Source organism: Rhineura floridana, chromosome 12, assembly GCF_030035675.1.
Source record: "Rhineura floridana isolate rRhiFlo1 chromosome 12, rRhiFlo1.hap2, whole genome shotgun sequence".
Classification (NCBI taxonomy): Eukaryota; Metazoa; Chordata; class Lepidosauria; order Squamata; family Rhineuridae; genus Rhineura; species Rhineura floridana.
In genome coordinates, this window is record NC_084491.1 from 16494772 (window position 1) to 16519700 (window position 24929).

General features: G+C 44.3%; 1 protein-coding gene across 4 annotated transcripts in view; it reads left to right on the top strand.

The window, feature by feature from the left end:
• The first annotated feature begins 1046 nt into the window (after window positions 1–1046).
• The window catches only part of PPP2R2A (protein phosphatase 2 regulatory subunit Balpha), a 97617-nt gene continuing 73734 nt past the window's right edge, over window positions 1047–24929 (top strand). The window contains exons 1-2 of one of the 4 annotated variants that reach the window (XM_061593188.1): window positions 1047–1320; window positions 4139–4216. In XM_061593188.1, coding sequence (XP_061449172.1) covers window positions 1314–1320; window positions 4139–4216 — 85 coding nt within the window. In that variant the 5' untranslated portion in view covers window positions 1047–1313. Of the gene's footprint in view, window positions 1321–3221; window positions 3394–4138; window positions 4217–24929 lie in introns of those variants that run through there. The other 3 variants (XM_061593186.1, XM_061593189.1, XM_061593190.1) reach the window with 3 other exon arrangements.

Genomic DNA, 24929 nt, shown 5'->3' on the forward strand with positions numbered 1-24929 from the left:
ATTTCTTAACTATTGTCTCCATCCTCTTTTAAAGCCGTCAATTTCAGTATTGCTGGCATTGACTGGCAGCAGCTCTCTCTCATAAGTTCCAACCCCCTGGCTATTTTGATTACCTTCTTTTGGTGCTTTCTCCAAAGGTATCATTTTTTTAAAGAAAAAAACACACAGCAACCAGAATAGTGAGGCTCTCAGTATAGATTTGTATAAAGGCAAGATGATCTTGGCTGCTTTATCCATCCCTTTTCTAATGATCTCTGTTACGGAATCTACCCCTTTCACAGCTTCCACTCAATGGGTGTGCATGTGTTTTACTCAAGCTGTGTTAAGATACAGAGACAGGGCCCCGAATTTGGGATTCCTGGATAGCATCAGAGACAGTGGCTCCCAGCCAGAGGTGAACCCTCTGTGACACCACACCCATTTTTCAAACTTTATTTGAAATTTAGAAAGGAAATTAAGCTACAGCCAGAGCAAGGGCAATCAGACACCCAATAGAGATTATATGTACATATAGTGATCCGCACCTTTAGAATAATTTTATATCCATATCAAAATTTTATATCCATATCAAACCCCCAAGCTGGTTCCTCTCTCTTTGCCCCGGGGTGTCTGTATCTGTAGGGGGGGGCTTTGGCCCTCCAGATGTTGATGAACTACACCTCCCATCAACCCTAGCATGCATGGCCAATGACCAATGCTGACGGGAGGTGTAGTTCATCAACATCTGGAGGGCCAAAGGTTCCCCACACTTGGTTTACCCCATGCAATGGCGGGACTGCAACAGACAGGATCGTCCTCGGTAGCTCGTAAAGCGGAGAGCGCCCCAGGTTGAATCTGTTTCAGCGACTCCGATTTGCACGAGCGCACAAGTCCCTCGGTGGGAGCGCACAGGGCGGACGCTTGGAGAGGTCGACCAGGGAAGGTAGGAGCGAGAACGCGGCAACAGCGCAGCCCAATCCACGCGCTTCTTTTCCCCGCGGGCCCCACCTTCCTGCCCCCCCTCCACGCCCTCGCACACCCTTTCGCCCCTCCTCTTTTCCCACCCTCCCTCGCCTAAGCCGGTGACGTCACACTCGGCTCAGCCGGCGCCATTTTGAAAGTGGAACCTTAGAGAGAGCGAGGGGGGGGGGGCTGGGTAAGGAGAGGAAGCCAAGAGCCGGGGAAGCCCTGTAAGGGAAGCCGCCTTACCCTGCCCCCCCCGGACGCGATCCGCTGCCATCCGTCCTCCACGCTCTATTTTAGCTCGGCGCGGGGGTAGTAGCGGGAAGCCGAGAGGCCGCTTCAGCCAACCGGGCCACCATTGGGAGCCCAACATGGCAGGTAAGGGGGCGAGAGACCCTCTCTCTCTCTTCCCGGGGACTGGCGCCCGCTCACTGAAGCACCACAGGGTGGTGGCGGCAGGTGAGGGTGTGCGGCCGGCCTCGCCTCTAGAGGAGCTTGCAGAGCTGCTGTTGCTTTGCGGGCTGGCTCTTTTGGGAGGAGGGGGGGCTCCACTTCCTCACCCCTATTTATTTTATTTTTTTGCAGTTTGTTTCTTTCAGCAAATCTGCCGCACTTCTCTCTCACTCTCCCCCTCCATTATTTTTGGTAATATTGCATCCTCAGCTTCTTGCTCCCCCCTGCCAAGAGCACAACTGCTAAAGCACAATTCCTCTTTTTGCTCTTCGTTCCTTTGATCTTCCTCTCTGTGTCCCTGTCTCGTTCTTTTTCGGCGTTCTTTCCCATCCGCCTTCCCCACTTTAAACCATGCAGCTTCTTGCATCTACCCTTTTCTTTCTTTTTCACGAGAGGGAAAGTCTCCCTTCCTTTCTTGAGGGAGAGGCAGAAGTTGAGGGAGGATATTTCAGGGCAGGGTGTGCAGGGATTGATGTTTCCCCCGCCAGGCGGGAGTGGGAATGAGGTGCGTGGGGGTGTCTCATTCATTTCCTTCTTACCCTTCTCTTAAACGAGTGTGTGTGTGTTTCCTGCGAGGGCCTCTGTGATGGGGCAACGCAGTTGCTTTGCATATGATGGCTTTGGAAGTGAGGCTTTTGGGGAGGCAGAAATAGGGCAGGGGGGCTTAGGTCTGAGAGGATGGGGAGAGTGCAGTTGGTTTGGTGTGAAGGGAGGTGCAGCCTGGCAGTAACCTGCATGCAAAATCGAGGAATGCATTAGCATGGGGTGTTTTGGGTGGTGAAGAGTAACCTGGTTTATTCCATGTGGGGTTGTGTGAGGCGTGTTCTTTCTGGTTTGTTCGAAAGAGAGATGCCCCATGTTGCAGCTTGGTAGAGAGTGCATCCTGGCGCATGGTGTAAAAGCTGAAAATCTGTCTTATTGCACAGGCTGCGAGCCTTCCTGTTTCTGTTTCTTTTTCTGGAATCCGTTCACCTAAAACCCACAAATTTCATTGCTTTGCGTTTGGAAGAGCAGCAAGAGAGGCTGCATTTAGAGCTGTGCCTTGCTGTCTCTCGCAGTGCACCCTGTATGCCTTCGTTATGCCCTTTTTTTCATCAATGGGAGCAAAGCCTTGAATGTAGCAAGTTACATAGGTGGGGCAGGAGGATGAAGCACATTTTCCTGGGGAAAGGTACAGTTTTCTGTGTGTCTTTTTTAAAGCACACAATCAATAGCTGAGAGAGAGAGAATGAATAATCTGTGTGGAGGGGGTGAAGGTTGGCTGTGGGGGCCTTAGGGGTAGCCAATGTGGGGCCTTCCAGATGTGGTTGGACCCCCAATTCCCATCAGCCCGTCAGCATGGCCAATGGGAGTTGGGGTCCAATAGCATCTGGAGGGCACTGCTGGCCAGCCCCTGCCTTTGGATCTGTTCCACTTTGATGTATTAAAGTGCATCTACACCATGTAGCTAAACATACTTTCCCATTTCCATGGTGCCAAAATATGGTAAAATGTTTATTTGCAAGGTAACAAAGAGAGATGGAAATAGAATATTTGTGGATTGTTTCCATTTTCCTGTGCTCCGATTGCTGTTTGTGCTTTTGGCACGCTCATTCTCCTCCTGACTTGAACTTTTTCCTCCCTTAAACTTGCTCAGCCTTTTGTGGAGAGGGAGAGCCTGTCTCCTTCCCTCTCTGTCTCCTTTGCCAAGATGCAACTGTTGCACGGCTCTGAGAGAGAGAGAGAGAGAGAGAGAGAGAGAGAGAGGCTTCTTGTTTTTTCGGGAGTTGGATTAAAGGCGAAGCTCCATTTTGACGTCTTTCAGAAATTAAGGACAGCCAGCTCTTTCTTCATTCTCTCTTCCTGTATGAACCCAGCCCAATGACCTGCTCTGAATGACATGCAGAAGAAATGGGTGGCGTGTTTTGTACATGTTTTGGTGGCAAGGTTCAAATGATTCACCGTCTTCCGCTGAGGCAGTAATGTTCCTGAAATTTTCTCTCCGGTCCATCTTTTACGGTAGTTTCAAACTTACTCATAATAAAAACCAACCAACAAAATGCTCCTCAAGCCCAAGCTGTTCAGGTTTGAGGATGGAAGTCTTCCTATCTTTCTTTTAACTTAAAACTTTGAATTTAAAGTATCTTGTTTATCTGCATAAAAAGCTGTATGTTAATTTCCTGTATCTTTTTTGTAGACAATGAAACATGCTTCCTAAAATAAGTACACAGATTTATTTTAAGTGATACCTTGCGTAGTTTCATTTCTGTTTCTAGCATCTTAATTGCAATGTTGGAAAAGTGAATGTAGAAAGTTTCTTCTGTCAAAAGAGCAGAGTGTTGCATTCTCTTAGGAATTCTGGCAGACAGCAGTAGCATGAATATATTCTGAATTTGGTAGTTATAAGGTTCTGAGATGTGTCAACAGTCTGTAGAGAAACAAGTTTACTCGGTGCTTGATAAATATTTTTGGAATCAGGACTAATCCTCATTGGCAAAAGTATGTGCTGATGTTGGGTGGGGTAGGGGAATGACAGGGGCTGGGTGGAAATGATAGAACAGCAGAGTTTGGTTGGGTTTCTGTGTTCTTCCGTCTGCTTTGGAAATACTTAGTTCCAGTGGGCGTGGAGGGTGCTGTCTTCTCAGCACCATTTATCACCCTTGCCAACAATCACTGTTTACTAGAGTGGAATGCTAACAGAGTCAGCTAAGTTTAATGGGCAGGGAGTGGATCTACTTTTATTTAACTTTTGTTTTGTTTCTAGGAGCCGGAGGTGGCGGGAATGACATTCAGTGGTGTTTTTCTCAGGTGAAAGGGGCTGTGGATGACGATGTAGCGGAAGGTAAGAACAAGCTCGGCATTAACTCTGAATATTGCTGATGACAGTGTGATTGTGGCATCACAGCTAGGCAAGCATTTGTTGAAATATCATTGCCTCCCCCCCCCCGAGTTCTGTACATCAACAGCAAACTCTGAAACCTTGAAGAAATGCAAGCTCATTGGTGCTTAACACTAAAGTAGGATGTATTGCAAGTGTCCATTGACGCCTGCAGATGCCTGGTCTCAGTTCTTTTTCTAGGTAGTGTTTGCCCACTAGAATGCAACTTTAGATGCATCTCTGCCCTCATCAGCCAATTATCTTTCTCATTTCTTCTAACACTGTAATAAGGATTTTGGAATATACGCAAGTGAGACCTTCAACAAAATGTTGCAGTATATCCTTCCCTTCTAATGTAGCGTTTCTTAGCTGGGTGGGGCGTGCCCCCCCCGAGGGACATATGTACTGAGGGAGGGTGTGAATGTTTGAATTAATATATACATTTGAATTAATATATATATATATATATATATATTAAAAACACACTTTTGTTTGCATACACAAGGGTGGTGGGTAGCTTTTTTCGGTTGAGAGCATGTTTTGTCCTACCATCTTTGCAGTGGGGCTAAGGATAGTTAATTATCCAGTATTTTTGTTAGCCATATCACAGCGGCTTTGGCCATGCATGTGTGGAGTTTGGGTTTTTTTTGGGGGGGGGTGAGCTTAGGATAGTTATTAGAATCTGAAGGACTGGTGCGCTTTCCTGTGTGTTTAATTTTTGCTGAGATTATGGTGCAGTGTTAGAAAATCCCATTAGCTCTGAACTGTTTGCATGAGAATTGTCAAAGTATAACAGTTCATAATAGCAGCTTGTCTGGGTTTGGGCTTGTGGAGTGCTTGAGATTTGCGCAACTTGCATCCTTTAAGTTTGTTGAATGAACTTGGTGTGGTCCAAGGTAAATACTGTTATCTGCTCTATCAACTAGAATGCTGTGGGCAGCCCCCAGCCCATGAGCCTGTTGATTGGATTTCTTACCTGCCCTTCACCCTAAGGTGCACTCCCCAATTATAATTATAAAACACATAAAACTGTTCCAAATGGAACAGAACAGTGTTCATTCAGCAAAAGCGTTGGCTTCCACAAAACACATTGTGTTAACTGTCAAAGATCAGGATAGAGAGATGTGTCTTCACCTCTTTACAATGAAGATGCTAGATGCGCCTCCATGAGGAGGGAGGTCCACAGTTTAGAGGCTACCACACAGAGAAAGCCCTTTTCCAGGCTGCCAGTCCCTGCTGTTCTGTGGGTGGTGCAACTGCCAAGAGAGTCCTCTCTGCAAATCTTAATGACTGACAAGGCTGGCAGAAATAGAGATCGTGTTTCAGATATTTGGGGCCTAAGTTGGCAGGGGTCTTAATGAGGCCATTTTTCTCCAAGCCCCACCCATCCCTTACCTGATCTGTGGGTCTCCAGATGCTGCTGGACTACATTTTCCATTATCTCTAGCTATTGGCTATGTTGGCTGTGGCTAGTGAGAGGTGGAGGTGAACTGCATCTGAAGGACCACAGATTCCACAGCCACAGTTTGGCAGTTTTATCTGCTTAGGTGTGTTTATATATGCTTGTGCTTTGTAAGCAAAATTGAATTGACTGGTGGCTGATGAAAATATTGATTTATCTGTCTTGCTTTCTGGCTTGACTTTTGGTATATCAATTATAGAGGTACTCCAATTGTAGAAGTACTCCATTCTATATGTGCTAGGTATAGGAGGCTGGATCCAGCCATTTTTAAAACTGATGCTAAAAATAACCCTTTGTTCTTGCCTTTTCTTTAAAAAAAGAGAGAAAAAGAAAATAAACCCTCTGTTTCATGTGGCATGCACTGCATGAAGTAGCCTATCTTCCTTTCAACAATTGTCTTTAAAACAAAAACATTGGTGTTAAATTTCATCAAGTAGTTGTGCATTGGGTTTTGTAAGCATGTGCGCTCGTAAAGGTGGACAGTGTTTGGTAACAAACACCCATGTTTTGCTGTAGAGAAAACAAAGCATGTGATTGTGTGATCTCTTTTACGCTAAAAAGAGCTTGTGTTGTATTCCTGAAAGCATTAGAGCAGGGTTGGGGAAACTGTGTCACTTCAGGTGTGGTTTGGTCCAACAACAACTGGAAGGTGGCTGGTTCCCTAGCCCCATTGTACAGTATGCACAGTACTGATCAGAACATCACACAAACACCATGTTTATTGAAAATAACCATGCAGCCAGATCCTTTGCCTAAGTTCTGCCTCCTAAGAAGGAAATTTCCCTGAGTTCACTTAGACTTACTCCGAAGTAACCATGCATAGGTTGGCAGCCTTGACTCCGAGTATCTTGGTTTTCTTTTTCCTGAGAATGGGGATGTAGCTGTTTGAATAGAGCACCTGTTTTGCATGCAGAAGGTCCCAGCCTGAGTTCTTGTCATCTCCAGTTAAAAAGGGTTGCTGGTAGCAGGACTTGGAAATACCTCGGCCTAGAGCCTTGGAGAAGTGCTGCAGTCTGAATAGACCAGGTGGGGAACTGGATCTTACAACTTGCAAAGCTTCAGTGATCCACTGGTTATTGGGTCTTGTGAAGCTCCATCTACAGTGCTTTGCAGTCACTGTAGGACAGCTGATTGGCAGTGCTTGCAAACCCCACTTTCAGCTTGAGCCAGATGTTTACCTGTAGGGGGAGTGGCTTGTCCCAAATAGCCTTGCATATCAAATGCAAAGGGCTGATGGGCCTGGTTTGTCCCATGAGCAGGAGGTTCCCTACCCCTGGGGTCGACTAACGGTCTGACAGTCAAGACTTCATTTTTTCCTTCCTCTTGGTGGTATGCTTTGCTTACAGTAGCATAAGACCTGCCTTATATTGGGGTTAGGCTATTGATCTGTCCGGCCCAGTTTTCTCTGCTCTGACTGGCAGTAGCTCTCCTGGATTTCAAGACAGAGGTCCTTCCCATCACTCACTGCCTGATTCTTTAAAACAAACAAACAAAATGGAGATGCCAGGGATATATACATATAATGTGTGTGTATATTTATATGTATATAATGTATGTGTGTGTGTATATATATATATATGTATACACACAGACACAGAGTAGTGCTCCTTCGAAACATTTTAGTGCTCATGTTTCAGAAATGGACTTTAAAAGAAATAAGGAGGTTATTTTGTAGCTTAATGCAGTGGCCCTTGTTTGCTCCTAGGACACCATATATATATATATATATGCTACAAGATAACCTCCTTATTTCTTTTAAACTTTTGAAGGAGTACTACTGTATCAACATCACTGGTGTCTAAAAACTTTGTATACTGTTACTGTGCATAACATAATACTTTGCCCTTCCTTGTGTGTTTGCATAGTAGACTTGCAAAGCCATGCTAAGAAGGGCCAGGGCGATGGCAGATTCTCCATGGCAGTCCTCCCAGCCAGGGTGGAAGGGCAGACAGGACTTTTTTCTTTTGCTTCTTTTGCTTCACCAGCTCCTGGCTGGCATAGTAGAGGCATCCAAACTGGGGCCTCTTTCTAGGCAACAGACTGGCCTAGGATCCATTGGAAGCATGGTAGGTCCTGTTCAGCCTGTCTGCAACACCCCAGTTAGGAGCCTTTCATTGATTCCCATTACTAGTGGGAACACCACCAGTGGTAGCGTTTCCTTTCCCAGCAGTAGCAGAGGCCAGCAGACAGGATATCCACTCAAACCTACCCCCCTCTGTCTGACTGGATCGGGGTTGCAGCCTGAGATTTCCTGGCTTGTACAGTAGGGCCCTGCTTCTTGGCGCCCTGCTTTTCGGCATTCAGTTAATATGGCGCCAGCGGGGTGATCAGCTGGAGGATTGCTGGAGCTCCCTGCGCTCCAGCTGATCGTGCCGGAGATGGGGAAGATCAGCTGTAGCGTGCAATAGCTGATCTTCTCTTCTGGCGCGATCAGACTCCCCCCCCCCCCCCACTTGAGCTGATCACGCTGGAGGAGGGTAAGATCAGCTATAGCACGCTACAGCTGATTTTCTCCTCCTTGGGGGCGGTCAGACTCCCGCACTCCAGCTGATCACGCTGGAGGAGGGGAAGATCAGTTGTAGCGGGTTAGGTTCCAGACCCCTGCACTACAGCTGATCTGCTTTTCGGCAGTTTTCACTTTTTGGCGGGGTTCTGGAACCTAGCTTGCTGTATGAGTGGGCCCCTACTGTAGTATGTTCAGTGGGCTCTCCTTTTCCATGAACCTGTTAGAGCAGACGTGGGGAACTTTTTTTTTAGTCCAGGGTCCACATTCCCTCATGTGCATCCTTTTGGGGGCCATATGCCAGTAGTGGGCAGGATCAGATGCAAAAGTCGGTGGAGCAGTGGATGTGACTCTTGTCTTGGGTTACATTCCAGCCATGCATGGAGGTCTACAAACACCCACCTACACATCTCTCCATCCTCATCCCAGGCAAGCAAGTAGCATTATCACCATTCGAGGACACGCTTTAGCCAGGGCAAAATCACTGGAGAGGGGTGTGGCCTGAGCAGTGTTTCAAAGTGTTTTTCCCCCCAGTTAGCCAGTTGTGGATAAAAGAATCTCAGAAAAATCTATCCAAATGTTTATGTAAAAAGATATGGGAAACTCATGGCATGGATACAGGACAGGTTATGACCCTAGCTTAGCTTTCCAGATAAGTACAGAAGTGTTCATCATCAAAGAACTGTAGCCATCTACACGTATCGTTGTGTCACAGGGTCTGCAGTGGACATGATAAATGCCTGGCTTTTAAAAAGTGGGCATTTTTATGTGCTTTGGGATGCAGTAAGGTCCCAGGTTTCCTAATGGACAGGAGTAATAATAGCACCATTATTCATAAAGTGCCTTAACAGCTAGGTGACATATGGGGTGTGTGTCAAACCGTTTTGGCATGCACTTGAAGCCAGAGGTCAGTCACTCGACCAGCTGAAACCTAATTAGCTTGCCTTAAGCCAGAAACATAGTGTTGACCGTGTTCTCCTGCAGGGTGCAATTGGAACACTCTTCTTTATCACACTAATGGTACAAGTTTTTATTCCAAGTCCTTTGTACACTTGCCATACCCTTAGAGAACAACATATCAGTTGCATATTGGCTAAGGTTACATGTGATTGTCTGCACACTCTCACTTTCCCTCCCCTTCCATCCCAAGAACTTGTCTATATACCTGGCAACTAAAATATACTTTTAATCCCTTTCCTTATCAACTTAAGAAATGGTGTTTCTGGAACAGGTAGATCAGTTCTTTGCGCCCCATGGGGCAAGCAGGGTGGAGAAGAGTGATTATATTTAAGTTGCTTTTTACTTGCAGTGCAAGATCCTAGGCCTAGGAATGTAGAAGGTTGTGACTACTACTATTCCAAGAATATAACTAGTATGTTGATTGTAGTAGCCTTGCGAAGAAACAATTGGGTCATACATGAATAAGCCCATGCTATATAGTGATTTTGAGCTTTTCAAGTTCATGCTTGGGTGTGAAGCTTATTGGGTAGTTCCTTAAGAAAGTCTCTTCCTCTTTGCCTAGCCTACCTCTCAAGAGTGTTGTGATGATAATCTAGAGCAGGAGTGGGAGCCTGTGGCCCTCCAGATGCTATTGGACTCATCAGCTCCAGCCAACATGGCCAGTGATCAGGTTGTAATTCAGCAACATCTGGAGGACCACAGGTTCACCTCTCCTAACCCAGAAAACTCCCATGTACTATCCTAGACTCACTTGGGAAAAACTATAAAACCAATTTTTGTTTTTGTGGGTACTCCTTTGGAAACTACACTGTATCACCTTCCTCTTGTGGAGAGGAGTGAGGGTTGCTGTTGAGGTATCCCTGAACACTTGTAGGAGGAAACTGTCTCCACACATGGTGGGATGAACCTCGGTACACTTCAAAAATGTTTATTAGGATGTCTTCAGGTGTCTCCAAAATCATATTATTTTTGCTGCAATTGATTTGAGGCCATAGGGCAAAACTTTTATCTGACTTCTGGACTCATACTGTGCATCTATGCCAAAGGAATACAGTAGGGCCCTGCTTCCCGGCATTCCGCTGATGTGGCGGCTTTCATTCCCCATTTTAAAGCTGATTTTGCGGCATTTTCGCTCGACGTGCCCCATTATACTCAATGGGGTTCTGCTTTATGGCAATTTCCGCTTTATGGCGGGGGTCTGGAACGGAACCTGCCGTATAAGCGAGGCCCGCCTGTACCTGATTTTCAGACTCAAGTTATATACAGGATGTAAATTGTTACATCTTCCAAGATCTTCAGGATGTATTTGCTGTATCTGAAGCTTAATTTTAAGCTACATTTCACTTTTTAAAAAAAGTCTTTGGGGAATCTATGGTCTTCCAGATGTTTGACTACAACTCCCATCATCCCTGGAGCTGGCTGGAGCTGATGGGAACTGTAGTCAAACAACATCTGGAGGGCCATAGGTTCCCCATCCCTGTTTCATAGAACTTGCTGGGCACCCTTGGATACAACTTCCTTTTTGAAGATGCATAGCTGGTTATGCATGACAAAGGGTCCCGTCCCCCCCCCCCCGGTTGAACGTTGCTTTCTTTAAAATGTATACAACCCATTTTTGTTTCTAATAACACACTGTCATTTATTAAGCATGAAATAGCTAGGCAAGAAAAGAAATCTATACCCTCATTATACTTTGAATCAAAACTTCTCACCTAAGTATGAATATGAAATGAATGAATTTTGCAGAATGAAATGTAATACCAGCCCTGTGTGTGTGTGTGTGGTGGCTGGGAGCTTTCTGGGTGATCTTATGCTTAACCCATCTCTCAGCTTATCACCTGCATCACATGATTGTTGGGAGGATAACAGGGGGAGACTTGACCATGTATGCCACAGCGAGCTCTTTGGTGTAAGGGCAGAACAAAAATGTAATGAAAATTGCTCTTCAAAGATGCTGCATGTGGGCCTTTTTTCTTTTCGGAGACCATGGATGGGGAACCTGTGGCCCTCCAGATGTTCCCTGACTAGCTGGTGCCAGTGGAGTCCAGCAACATCTGGAGAGCCATGGGCTCCCCATCTCTGTTCTAGACAACAGCTTGATACCCAGAAAAGAGGCAATCCTGTGGATGTGGGCTGAATAGATTTCTTGCGTAGGTGACCAGGTACATGACTCTGTAGTCTTCCAATGCATGGTTGCTCTGTTGATCTCTTGTGGCTGCTACAAAAGTAATGCTGCCTGCCTGAGAACAGCAGCTGAAGTTTGAAAGCCAGCTGCAGGAACACATGCTTCCTCTCTTCCCCCGCCCCCAAGCCAACTGATAACCATGATTAAGGGGAATATATATTTTAAGTAGGATCTGAAACCAACATTTGAGCATGGTTTCAGATTGTTAGAAGCAGGTGCCCGGGTTAATAGCAACACTGAGGCAGATAATTCCCTTTAACATCACTTGATTTTGCTCCCAAAAGGGGTGGAAGGAGGGAGGCGGTGTTATATTCACATTGGGGAAGGAGAAAATGTGTTGAAATCTAATCTCTGAAGGAGGTTTAAGCTGATTGTCATGTGAAGTACTATGTTCAATTAAACACGGGATCTTCTGGTTCAAACATACCTGATGAGGGTTTTGAAGCAGTTCTTGATGCCTTTCTGACAATAATCCAAGGGGAGAATAATGTCTAAATAATGGCCTGTGGGGAAAGGATTGTATCTCAGTGGCAGACCATCTGCTTTGCATGCAGAAAGGCCTACGTTCAATCCCCAGCATCTCCAGGTGAGGTTGGGAAGTATTCCTTGTCTTACCCCTTGGAGAGCTGCTGCCAGTCACTGTAGGTAGTACTGAGGTTGATGGACCAGTGGTTCTTCAACCTGATCCAGCAGGTAGGCAGGACAGCACTTGACCCACAGTCAGGTAGGTGGCACTATTAGTGCAAGCTTAACGTTTAGGATGGGGAGCAGGAAGATCCACAGTAGAAAATCCTAAAACACACACACACTAAAAGTTTTACTTATATTAAAATGGAAAAGGACTGCCTTCAAGATGATCCCAACTTATGGCGACCCTATGAATAGGGTTTTCATGGTCAGTGGTATTCAGAGGGGGTTTACCGTTGCCTTCCCCTGAGGCTGAGAGGCAGTGACTGGCCCAAGGTCACCTAGTGAGCTTCATGGCTGTGTGGGGATTCGAACTCTGGTCTCCCTGGTCGTAGTCCAACAGTCTAACCACTACATCACACTGCCTCTTCAAATAAAATCCAGAATTGAATGCATCTGTTAAAAAATGACAAAGAAAAGGAAATTTGAATTGATTGAAAATGTTTGCAAATCGTTACTAATAATATGAACACATGGTAATGCTGCCTTAAAGGGCTGTATTATATGTATATATACAGTATGTATATGCTGGACTTAATGGTCACTGTCTTCTGTGCTTGTGACTTAGAATGGTTAACACTGACCTAAATGAAGAGCGAAGTTTCTTACTCTGGATCATCATCATAAAGAACAACACCCAAACCTGTTCTTAGTAACAGGTTTATTTGCACTATTTAAGGAGCCGTGTTGAGTTGCTTTACTTTTAATCGCAAGACCAACTAGATTGCAGATAATTTCGGTGTATCTTGGTGGAAGACTCCATGGTGCAGTGGTTAGTGTCAGACTGGGACCTGGGAAACCAGGGTTCAAGTCCCTACTTGGACATGAAGCTTTCTGGGTGACCTTGGGCCAGTCACAATCTCTCAGCCTAACCTACCTTACAGGGTTGTTGTGGGGGTAAAATGGAGAGGGAGAGCAACCATGTACACCAACCTTGAGCCCCTTGGAGGACAGGTGGAATATAAATATAATAATAAATAATTTAAAAAAGAGTTGTACAATATTCTTAGAGATAATGAAGAGTGCCTGACAGTCCAATAGACGCTTGTTCAGAAATATTTGATAGTAGCTACCAAATAATCTGCTAACTTCTGATTTTTGGTGGTGTGAACTAGTCCATTGCAAGTAGGAGTAGTCATGACTGGCCAGCTTTCTAAGAATTGTGAAACTATCTTGAAAACACAGTACCAGTTGGTGCATTCAAGCTCATGTGTGTGTAATTAATTAATTGATAATTGCATTTTAAGTTCCATTGTAATTGTAGTTCCAAAGCACTCAAGGTAGTATTTGCTTTAAAATACTAAAACAAAACAAATGTTCAGAGGATGATAAAACAGCCCTTTGGGGCAGATGGCCTGGGCTGCTTCCTTTCTGCTTTTATTTGGGGCACATAGGTGAGAAGACATGATTCACTAGAAAAGACAATAATGCTGGGGAAAACAGAAGGGAGTAGAAAAAGAGGAAGACCAAACAAGAAATGGATTGATTCCATAAAGGAAGCCACAGACCTGAACTTACAAGTTCCGAACAGGGTGGTTTATAACAGATGCTATTGGAGGTCGCTCATTCATAGGGTCACCATAAGTCAAAATTGACTTAAAGGCACATACAACAACAAGGTTTTTAAATAGCCCCAGAGAAGTTGGAGGTGGGAATGCTCATAGCACCCTCACAAACACAGTTGCCTTGATCCAACAATAAATATTTTATTTTATAATTAAATTTATATCCTACCCTTCCTCCCAGAAGGAGCCAGGACAGATATATCTGTGGCATAATCTTATGTGAATGCAGCCATAGTAGATGCAGCTGAGCATCAGAAAAGCTGCCTGCTGACCATAAGGTTGGATCACCTGGAAGAGTTCTGAGGCTCTTCCACATTCTCCTGAGCACATCCCAGTATTACTTTCAGAATCAACTGAGCAGGTTTGTCCTGTCCCGTCAGCACTGGACTTGCATTTTTAGGGAGTTGCAGTTTGGCAGTGGGGTAGAAGGAATGTTCCCCATCACATGCATATTGAGCTGTTTGCCTTTTGTTTTGAGATACTGCCTGCCTGGTCTGAAGGATGTGGTTGCCATTAAGATGTGGGTGCTTATCAGGCTTTATTTATCTGCTTTCTCTTTGACCCTTGGCCAAGTCATTCAGATTCCTGGATTCTGCATTTCCCCATCTGGGAAATCAGGATGTTAGCTTCTGACGTAAGTTGAACTGAACATTAAAGGATTGCACTAATTCTGTACAGCCTGTGACTTTTCTGATTCTGTCACTGTTTTAGGTTATTAGAACATCCTTTTAAGAATGAACATTGAAGGTGATGTTGCTCAAATTCCTCACTTGTTAACTTCTGGAGATGGAGTGGTAGGGAAGAATCACAATTTAATTTTTCTTCTTCCTGCTGGCTATTTTTATTATTTTGAAACACTGCCATAGCTTGAGCTCCATCTTCACTGTGTGAGAGTGTGAAACTGAATTTGAGTTGAAGGACTCCGTCTGTATTTCAGCTTTTTACTGCTATGGAATCGTAGCGATGGAGTTTCTGTCCAGCACAAATTTCATCTGAAGTATTCTCTTTAATTGCCTCTAAAATGTTCAGTTGGCTGTCCTGTAGATCAGTGTTCTTCAACCTTAGGTCCCCAGATGTATGTTGGACTACAACTCCCACCATCTCCTGGCAGCTTAGCCAACAGTGAGATAGGATGAGATTTGTAGTTCAACAACATCTGGGGAACCAAGGTTGAAGGACACTCATGTGGATCAGCTGATCCTTTGGCTTGTAGGAGAAGGGAGTTGATGGTCTGTTGAGGAACGAAGGTTGAGGGCTGGAGTCTACTGCTATATTTTAGGAAAAGGAATAAGCTTTATGATTAAGAGTCCTAAATTGTGTGCTAGAATACCCCAGCTGCTGTAACAAGAGACCCAACATCTATTCAAAATTTGGCTTCACTTGGCTTTGCTGCCACAGTGGCTGCTTCCCGGCCTGGGATACTGCCCACGCATCCCCACGCTGTTCAATAACCTGAACAATTAAAAACCACTGTCTAGTTCAACATCAACAGATTTGGAAATGTTTTCAGATTTCTAGGCATTAGCATCTTTTTTAAAAAAAATACTCCAGGTTTTCACAGGGCTCAATAAAGTAATATGGCCAGGTCAATCAAGGCCATATTTCCACCCCTTTCATATAATTATGAGAAAGAAGGAAACCTTGGAGAACTTCTCATAACTTCATCAACTCCATCCTAAGAGGAGGTTACACTGATTCTTTGGAACTATGACCACTGGGTGAGGATAATCAATACCTTTGTAACCTTGAGTTTGGACAGATGGAATGCTCAGTAGTTTGTGACACAGAGGATACTTTTGGCTGACTGTTCAGAAAAGGCAGCTTCAACTGAATCCAAATTGCTCTGAACATAGAATGTAAGTGAAGCACCACTTTTGATTTGCTGTGTGCCCTGAGCCAAGTTCCAGAATGCCCCAAGAGCACCTGGCCTGGTTGAAAGTGGCATCTTGCCCACTGCTAGAATTGAGTGAGGCACTGGCTTTTGATGCAGCAGTCACCCTGGATATTCCCAGAGGCCTTTATAGTAAGTTGGAGACGTCTGGGGCATCTTTTCTTGTTTTGCATGATCTGGTAGCCAAGTGAAAAATGCTCTCTTGGCCTTATGTAAACACTGAGCAAACAGTGCTTTCAATATGACTAGCACTCTGGGAGAAGTGACCGGGGTTTGGGGAGGTACCTCTGCAAAAAGACCGGGGCTGCTGAACACCAGAGCAGGCACTGGGTGTTGGCCATTCCTTGTTTAGGGGGCTTGGGTCCAGCAGTCAGCCAACTCATAATGTTGGAACCCTGTGAGTGCATCACACCAGTTTTCTCCACTGTGATACCTAGTTCTATGAAGATGCTTCAAGGAGGGAAATGTTAAATTTCTGGTTTGAAGATTCAAGCCAAATAATACGCAAATGGCCATCATCCCACAAAGTGCGGATGTGTGATGGAAGCAAAAACTATTTTATTTTCAGGCAAAAGTTGGCCAAAGGCTAAGAGTGAAATTGCTAAAGTTGCAGTGTGAAATCTCCTATGTATAACAAAGACTGAATGGGCACTGAGATCTCTGACAGCCATTTTCTTGTACTGGAGTTAAAACCAGTGCTGGCTGTGGGCGCAATCCTCAGCAAAAGTACTAGTGATGAGCACCTGAAACGTTGCAGTGGGATTAGAATTAAAGAATCACAAATAACTTCCTGCAAATTATTCAGGAAGGGGGCGCCCCCCCCCCTCACTGAACTGGAGTAAACTAGCCTGGGAGGACATGCAATACAGGGCTAATGTGCGTTGAACCCAATTCCCTCTTTCCCTTTCAGCACTCCAGCTCCAAGGGCAGCATGAGACAGTGCACAAACACAGCTCTTGATTTGTCTATGCTGGTTTTGGAGAGTTTGTCGGGAGGCAGAGTTTTGTCAACCCCTGAAATTTTTCTGCAGTGTGTCTTCTACTTACTTTCTTTATCCAGCATCGGACGTACAAACCTATATGTATAGGTATCTGGATGATTCTTATTTGTGTATTCCTACGTTAGAGATTAGCTCCTGTAAGGCTCTGCTTTAGGTGCTTCTGAGTAGCCTCTGCTACTGTTCAAAGGTGCAGGTAAAGCTTCCTTGGTTTTCTCCATTGGAGGAAAATCTATGCCCGGCAACCTGATGGGCCAAGGATCCTATTTTTTTAAGCGGTGGCAGGAAAAGTGCAATGGTTGCCAGTGTTCTTGAGACCGCAGCTGGTGGCCTCCTATGGTTCATATATGTCCATGTTGCATGTAATCAAGCTCAAATGGACACTGAGGTTTGTATTCATTGGCCATACTTGGAGTAGATCCATTGAAATTAATGGACATGACAAACGTGGGTCCATTGATTTTAGTGGGTCTACTCTGAGTACAAGTTAGTTGGGCATAACTCTGAGGCCTCATAAACACAACCTGAAGTCCTGGTGATTTACCATCTGTAGGATCCCCCTGGTTGTGTGTGTGCATTCCAAAGAAAGTACTTGCAGTAGTTATTACCAGTTGTTGGACTCTTAACAGAAATGATCAATGTAAGGAGGGGGAATGGTACTATTCCTTTTAAGGTGGCTGGTGTTATTTTAATATCCTAGTTTATTATTTTTGTGGTTTCTACATCTCTTTGAACACTAGTTTTAACCATATTTTTAATTAAATGGCCATCTGTGAAATCAGGCTGTGTGTGGGGGCCCAAGTATTTATTTCCCTTGTATACACTGGTTTCCTTGGCTTTATGCTTCCCGTAATATATTTTTTTAACATGACTTTTTAAAAAATAGTTGACTGTTTTCTGAGCTATAAGCTGCTGAGGGGTTCAGACCAGAGTGAACTGGTTTCCATTCTCATGAATGATTGCAAGAATCGTTCCTGAGAGGAGGAATGCTCTCGCAGCTCCTTGCTTGCATGAGCAATGGTTTGCAAGATGTGTTCCCATTGGCGTAGTGACCGCTTCATTTGCACAATGTGTCACTTTTCCTCCAATTGTGCTTTTCCTTTTTAAAAGTGTCAAGACTTCTTGATAGATTGACTTGACCTTCCTCCTCCTCCTGAAAAGCTCCTGACACTTTGGTACCAGCACAGCTGAAAACAGAGGAGCCAAACAGACTTCTAAAAATGTTCACTGAAAGGCCAGTAGAGCAACGAGGTCATTCCTAATAATAATAATAATAATAATAATAATAATAATAATAATAATAATAATAGCTATGCTGCAAATCTATCATGGGCTTGCTTTTGAAGTCTGCTGTAGAAAATCTAGAGGAGGAGAAAGTGTGGATCAACCTGTAACTTCTTGATTGATCATTTGTGATCTAAATGAAACAACGGTTTTTCTCTTTTGCCTAATTGCCCAAATGCACAATTGTTTCCCAAAGTGAGAGGGCCTACATGTTCAGAAGTCTTTAGAGGACCAGTTGAAACTCCCTAAATCTAAAAATAAACCCCCAAACATAGCATGTTGGGCTGAAGATGAACTCTGCTTTTAGGGATGCTGGTGGTGTATATGCAAGAAGCTTTTTAGATGGGTGAGCATTCAAATATACAAAGGAGCATTCTCCCTCTTATTATAATCTAAAGTGCAACAGTCCAGGAAAAGCTTTGCCACTAGTTTTTTCTATTGGATATCTAAATCAGCCTGAAGTCTTGGCAGAAGCCTTACTGATGTTCAGGTGGCTGGCATCAAGCTAGTATATATAGAGAAAAGCAATTCAATCCCTTTAGCATGAGTAAATCTTCTTTTGGGTTCCTTCTCTCCTTCCCTCCCCCTTGATAATCTCCACTGCACTGCATTGGTGAAAGAGCGACTCCCTTGAAGATAACTGAACAGTTGCTCGTATGGGCATGTAGAGTATGCACGCATATGTACATATTAGCGCATGCTCATGCAGATATGCTTCTCTCTCGCTTCACCTGACTTTGTGCAGACGATGGATGAATTGATTTTTTGGGCCCAATCTAAGCTGCTAGTGGTTATCTATAAAGCCCTGAACTGGTCTGAGCTCACCATACCTAAGAGACTTGTATTGCTCTATTTCACTTCAAGCTTGTATTCAGTTAAGTCCTACTCAAGGTACACCCAGTGAAATTAATGAACCTTAGTCGTGTCTGTTAACGTCAGTGAGTCTACTCCGAGCATGACTAGCGTTGGATGCAGCCCTTTGAATTCACCTGAAAATGGGCTCTCAATTACACCTTCTGTGTATAGAGTTAGACCTGAAAAGGCGTACAGATAGGAACTTTTGGTGGCTGCTGTTCAACATTGAAACACTCTTCACCAAGAGGGTTTCCCAAACCTAAGCTTCTTCTGGAAAAATGAGCACTGTTTTTATTCAGATTGGATTGTGCTGGTCATGGATAGGTTGGAATAACATTAATTGACCTGAGGTTGTTCAAAGAGGTGGGTATAACTATTAATAGAGGGGGAAATGGTGAATAAAATTATAGCATGGCTGACAACTTGCTCATTAGGCATTGCTCTGTGGGGGAAAAATCAGTTTGGTGCGTGGCACATTGAAGGGCGCCACATTGTGAAACATAAGGTGTGATAATCCTGAGCACATTGTAGCTGCCTACATGCATTGCACCATATGGCCCAGGTTCCCAGATTCTCAGGACTATGAGAGCTCATAATCACTCTCTGTCTTGAAAACTGGTGCATTCTCTTATGCATTTTGCTGATTTGTGGTGCAGTAAAGAGGGGACCAGAATGATCATGGGGTTGGAGCACTTCCCCTACAAGGAGTTGTTTTAAAAAAAATACAAATATTTAGTTGTTTAAAAAAATACAGCGGTCATGATAGGGGCTTATAAAATACATGGAGAAAGGGGTGTGGAACCTCCAGGCTGCAGGCCAGTCTTGGCCCGGCAGGGGTTCCAAGTTGACCTGCAAGGGCATTTCCCCAAACCATGCCCACCTGTCCATCAGCTGACATCACCTTATGGGCAGAAGGACAGGGCTCAGTCCTGCTGCAATCTGCTTTATTAGTGTGCTCCCTGATGAAGCAAATCCCTGACCTGAGCCAGCAGGACTGAACCCTCCACTCATCAGCTAGTGAGTGGAGGAGGATTCTCCCCTGCCTGCTACTGCTGCTGCACTCTTTGCTCATCTGCTCCCTGAAAATGGGAGGTTCAACCTATGTCTCCAGCATCCTACAAGCCAATCAGCATGAAAGGGAGTGTGTTGGCCACTGAGAAGAGTCTTCTAACATGCTTTTTTCTTGCTGATTGCAGCCAATCCGAGTGAAAGGCAGCAAGTCAGCTACTGAGAAGACTCTCCTCAGTGCTAACTCTCTAGGCATGAACAAGAATCCCATTCTCAAACCCACAGCAAAAAAAAGCAGGGAGGGGGCATGGCGGTGATCAACATGAAGGGACCCTGCACTTCTGAATTTGCCACTGCGCTGCTGGTGGGGCAATAAGGATCTGACCCACTGGCCAGAAAAAGGTTCTGGCCAGTTCCTCACCCCTGGAGTATAGGGAGAAGTATGTCTCCCTCACTTGTGATATTAGAACTTGGGAACATCCAGTGGAGTTGACTGACAGCAGACTCAAGACAGACCAAAAAAAAGGTATTTAATGCATCTCTGAACTGGTGGAACTTGCTGGCATGAGCTACCCTGATGGCTACTGATTTTAAATGGAGATCAGACAGTCGTGGAGGATAAGGCAACCAGTTGCTTGTAGGCATGGTAGCTCTCCAGAGGTACTGTGTTCTGGGGCAGTGTACCACCGAATACCAGTTGATGGGGAGCAACTATAAGAGAGAGCTCTTGGTTTCATGTCCTCCTTATGGACTTCCCAGAAGCACCTGATTGGCCACTGTGGGAACCAGAATGCTAGACAAGAAAGACCTTTTAAGTTCTTTAATACCCTGAGCATGCTTGATCTCGTCTGATCTTGGAAGCTAAGCAGGGTCAGCCCCTGGTTAGTACTTGGATGGGTGCTGTAGGCTTAGAGGAAGACTATGGTAAACCACCTCTGAATACCTCTTACCATGAGTGTGTGTGTGTATATATACACATATACCAGGCATATACCAACAACAATAGGATCTGGACATTATAAACAGTTGAGCATTAAAATCTTAACATTTCTTTATCAAAAACAGGAATGTTATTATAACAGGGTGCTTATACCGTTGCAGCATCAAAATGGTGATTATCTTTCTTCCTCCCCCCCCCCTCCACTTCCCTGGTCCCCCAGAGATGAGTATAGTAATTCAGCTGGAGTGCTGAAAACCAGCGCTGTGGAGTCATGGAGTCGGAGTTGGGAGCAATTTTGGGTGGAGTCGGTAGAAATGTACCGACTCCGACTCCTTCATAAATGGCAAATGTATATTAACCAGTAATAACAAATTTACTGTAGTAAAAGGGTAGCACAAGGCATTTCATCACCACCACGTGAATCCAGAGCTTGGAAAAGTTACTTTTTTGAACTGCAACTCCCATGAGCCCAATCCCTGGGGCTGATGGGAGTTGTAGTTTAAAAAAGTAACTTTTCCAAGCTCTGGGTTCACATGGTGGTGATGAAACTGCTGTGATCTCTCTCCATGTCCACTGTTCTTTTGTTATACACTGAAGGAGAAATAATTTGCCTTAGTGAGGTGTATGCTTAATGTCGCTTCACTTAACGTAGCCTCGCTGTAACGTACATGCTCCATATGCCTGTATTTCTCCAGAAACGCAGCGCAGCAGCAGAGGCTTTAGTGCGTGGGGGTGGAAATAGACGCGATTGCGCCACCGCAAATCAGCTGGGAGGCGCAATCGCGATCAGCTGAGAGGTGTGGCAGCGCAGCAGCAGAGGCTTTAGCGTGGGGCTTTGAGGCTCCGCATGAAGGAGAGGTAAAAGAAAGTTTTAAAAGGTAGTGCTTCACTTTAAGGACATTTTCGGTTTACGTACTCGCTCTGGTCCCATTGAGTACGTTAATGCGAGGTATTCCTGTATATGAATGTGTTTTCCATTTAGAGGCCCACAAATGATAGGCTGGTTTGCCTTAAAAACATTGCTATTTGGGTTACTTGTCACCCCCACCCCCCGAGGCAGGCAGGCTTCTGTCTAATTTTATAACTTTAGAGTTATGATTGGGTTTAAAGAGCTGAATTTAAAACATTTTTCTTCCAGGTTCGTAAAATAAATTTCATGCAAAGTTTACTGTTCCAATACTTTTAGCTGGTGATGAGTTCTAATCTATCTTTGTGATAAAAAGGAAATGGAAATGGACTGCCTTCAAGTCAATTCCAACTTATGGTGACCCTATGAATAGGGTTTTCATGGTAAGCGGTATTCAGAAGGGGTTTACCATTGCCTCCCTGTGAGGCTGAGAGGGAGTGACTGGCCCAAGGTCACCCAGTGAGCTTCATGGCTGTGTGGGGATTCAAACCCTGGTCTCCCAGGTCGTAGTCCAGCACCTTAACCACTACACCACACTGTGATAAGCATACTTTAAATCTATTGTAAAGAAAGTCCTGATTCTAAGACAAGGAAGTGGCCCCTTGAGGGCCATGTCTCTCCCCTTCCATGAGCCATTTTATCTAATCCCTGGTTACCCTTCCAGGTTTTTAGCGAGGGTATGGAGAAAAAGTTCTGTTCATTTCACTTGTAAGGAGAAATAAAAAGGTTTTCAAGTTGTGTATCTTGAAGCCCACCATTTAATATTGCATCTATCTTCTCTTTGGGATTTGCACTCAGTGCTTCAGCTATAACTAAGAATATCTTCTCTGTAACGCAAACTCTGAAACCCTTTTTGTTGGATGGCACAAACCTCATTTTGGAGCTTGGATGGGAAATCTGGACCCCCAGATGTTGTTGGCTCCTCCTGGACTAGATATTTGTCAATTCTTCCTAGCTGTGTTATGACAACTAGTTGCCTAATAAGACTGTACTGTAAACACATACAGGGAAGAGGGACTGAGTGCCTAGTATATCTGCAGCCCAACTGGCGAATATTCACAACAGAGCCTTCTCTGTTGGGGCCCCTAGACTATAGAATGCGCTCCCCTGTGAGGTAAAATTAGCTCCCTCTTTTCCAGTTTTTAGATGGCTGCTGAAGGACCATCTTTTTATGCAAGCGTTTGGTTAAATTTCTTCCCTTTATGCCATTATACTGATGTTTTTAAGGATTTGTTTATGTATGGGTTTTTGTATGTTTTTGTATTTTAAATCTCTATGGTTTTATGTATGCTTTGTTTTTTTAAATGTCTGTAATCTGCCTCGCAGTCCACAATCCGGGTGAGAGGCAGATGATTATATTATTATTATTATTAATATTATTATTAATAATAATGATAACAATAACAATAACATCAACCACTACCACCTCCAACTGTATAGGGCTTCTACAAAATTCCTTGGTTTCTAGGCCTCTACTGCCAAATTTGATGTTAGAAAGCCATCTTAACACAATTAATGAGACCTACAAATGGCTCTGCCATACATTTTTTCTCTTTTAATGTCTAGTGCAGTCTTCCCCAACCTGGCGACCTCCAGATATTTTGTATTACAACTCCCATAGTCCCTGACCATTGACCACATTGCCTGGGGCTGATGGGAACTGGAGTCCAAGACCTGAACAGCACTAGTTTGTGGAAGGCTAGTTTAGTAAATATAGTTGTTCTGCTAGCATGGAGGGGTTTATCATCCCTGTTCTACAAGTCTGTGGGGTGGGGGCAGAGGGAGGTACTGCTTAACTCAGTACAGAAGCCTATGCAAGTAATATTGGCAAGCCTCAACTGTTCCTTGTTAACTTCCACCCAGTTTTACAGAGAAATCCACTTGTATGTGCATACAGATGTCATTTTCTTAGCGTATTTATTTTCAGTTCTATTACCTGTGGCTTGGATAAAGATAAGGTGTTTTTACTCTAACCTATAGAGATGATTTGGTGGATTGATTCTAAGCAATAGAGATGATTTGGTGGATGAAGTGACATTTACGGGAACTCTGGGGGAAAGTGACCACACCATACTTGAATTCTTGATTTTAACAGAAGCAAAAGCTGAGAGTAGCCATACGCACACCCTGGACTTCAGGAAAGCTGATTTTAATAAACTCAGAACAATTGTAAGTAAGGTTCCATGGCAAGCCACCCTAATGAGAAAAGGAGTCCAAGATGGGTGGGAGTTTCTAAAAAAGGAAAATCTAAAAGCGCAATGGCAAGCAATTCCAACAAGGAAAAAAGGGGGGGAAACAACAGAAGAAGCCAACGTGGCTTCACAAAAAGCTTAGAGATGACCTGAAAACAAAAAAGGACACATACAGGAAGTGGAAAGAAGGCCAGGCCACAAAGGAAGAATACAGGCAGGTATCACGAAATTGCAGGGATGGTGTCAGGAGGTTAAAGCTGAGAATGAGCTGAGGCTAGCGAGGAATGCAAAAAGCAACAAAAAAGCTTTCTTCAGGTATGTCCATAGTAAAAGACAGAGAAAAGAAACGGTGGCACAGCTACTCAGTGAGGATGGCAAAATGATAACAGATGACAAAGAAAAGGCGGAAGTGCTCAGTTCCTACTTTCGCTCAATCTTCTCCCAAAAAAGGGTCTGTGACCCTCCTGGGAAACATGAAGTAGAAGGGGCAGGATTGGAGCTTGAGATTGATAGACAAATGGTCAAGGAATACCTAATCACTTTGAACGAGTTCAAATCGACAGGGCCTGATAAACTGCATCCTAGAGTATTGAAGAAACTGGCTGAAGAACTCTCAGGACCGCTGTCTATTACCTTTGCGAAATCATGGAGGACTGGTGAAGTGCCGGATGACTGGAGGAGAGCTCATATTGTCCCTATCTTCAAAAAGGAGGAACCAGAGAACTACAGACCAGTCAGCCTAACATCAATCCCTGGAAAAACTCTGGAGCAGATTATAAAGCAGTCAATCTGTAAGCACCTTGAAAACAATGCAGTGATTACTAGGAGCCAACATGGATTTATGAAGAATAAATCCTGCCAAACCAATCTTACCTCTTTTTTTGACCGGGTAACCTCCCTTGTAGACTGTGGGAATCCTGTGGACATAATGTATCTTGACTTCAGCAAAACTTTTGACTAATGATATTCTGATTAGCAAGCCAGCTAAATTTGGGCTGGATGGAACAACTATCAGGTGGATCCCCAGTTGGTTCCAGAATCGTACTGGAATCGTACATAAGAGTGCTTATCAATGGTTCCTTCTCAAACTGTGTGGAAGTAACAAGTGGGATCCCACAGGGCTCAGTCCTGGGCCCAGTGTTCTTCAACATTTTTATTAACGACTTGGATGAGGAGGTACGGATCATGCTTATCAAATTTGTAGATGATACAAAATTGGGGGGCATAGCTAATACCGTGGA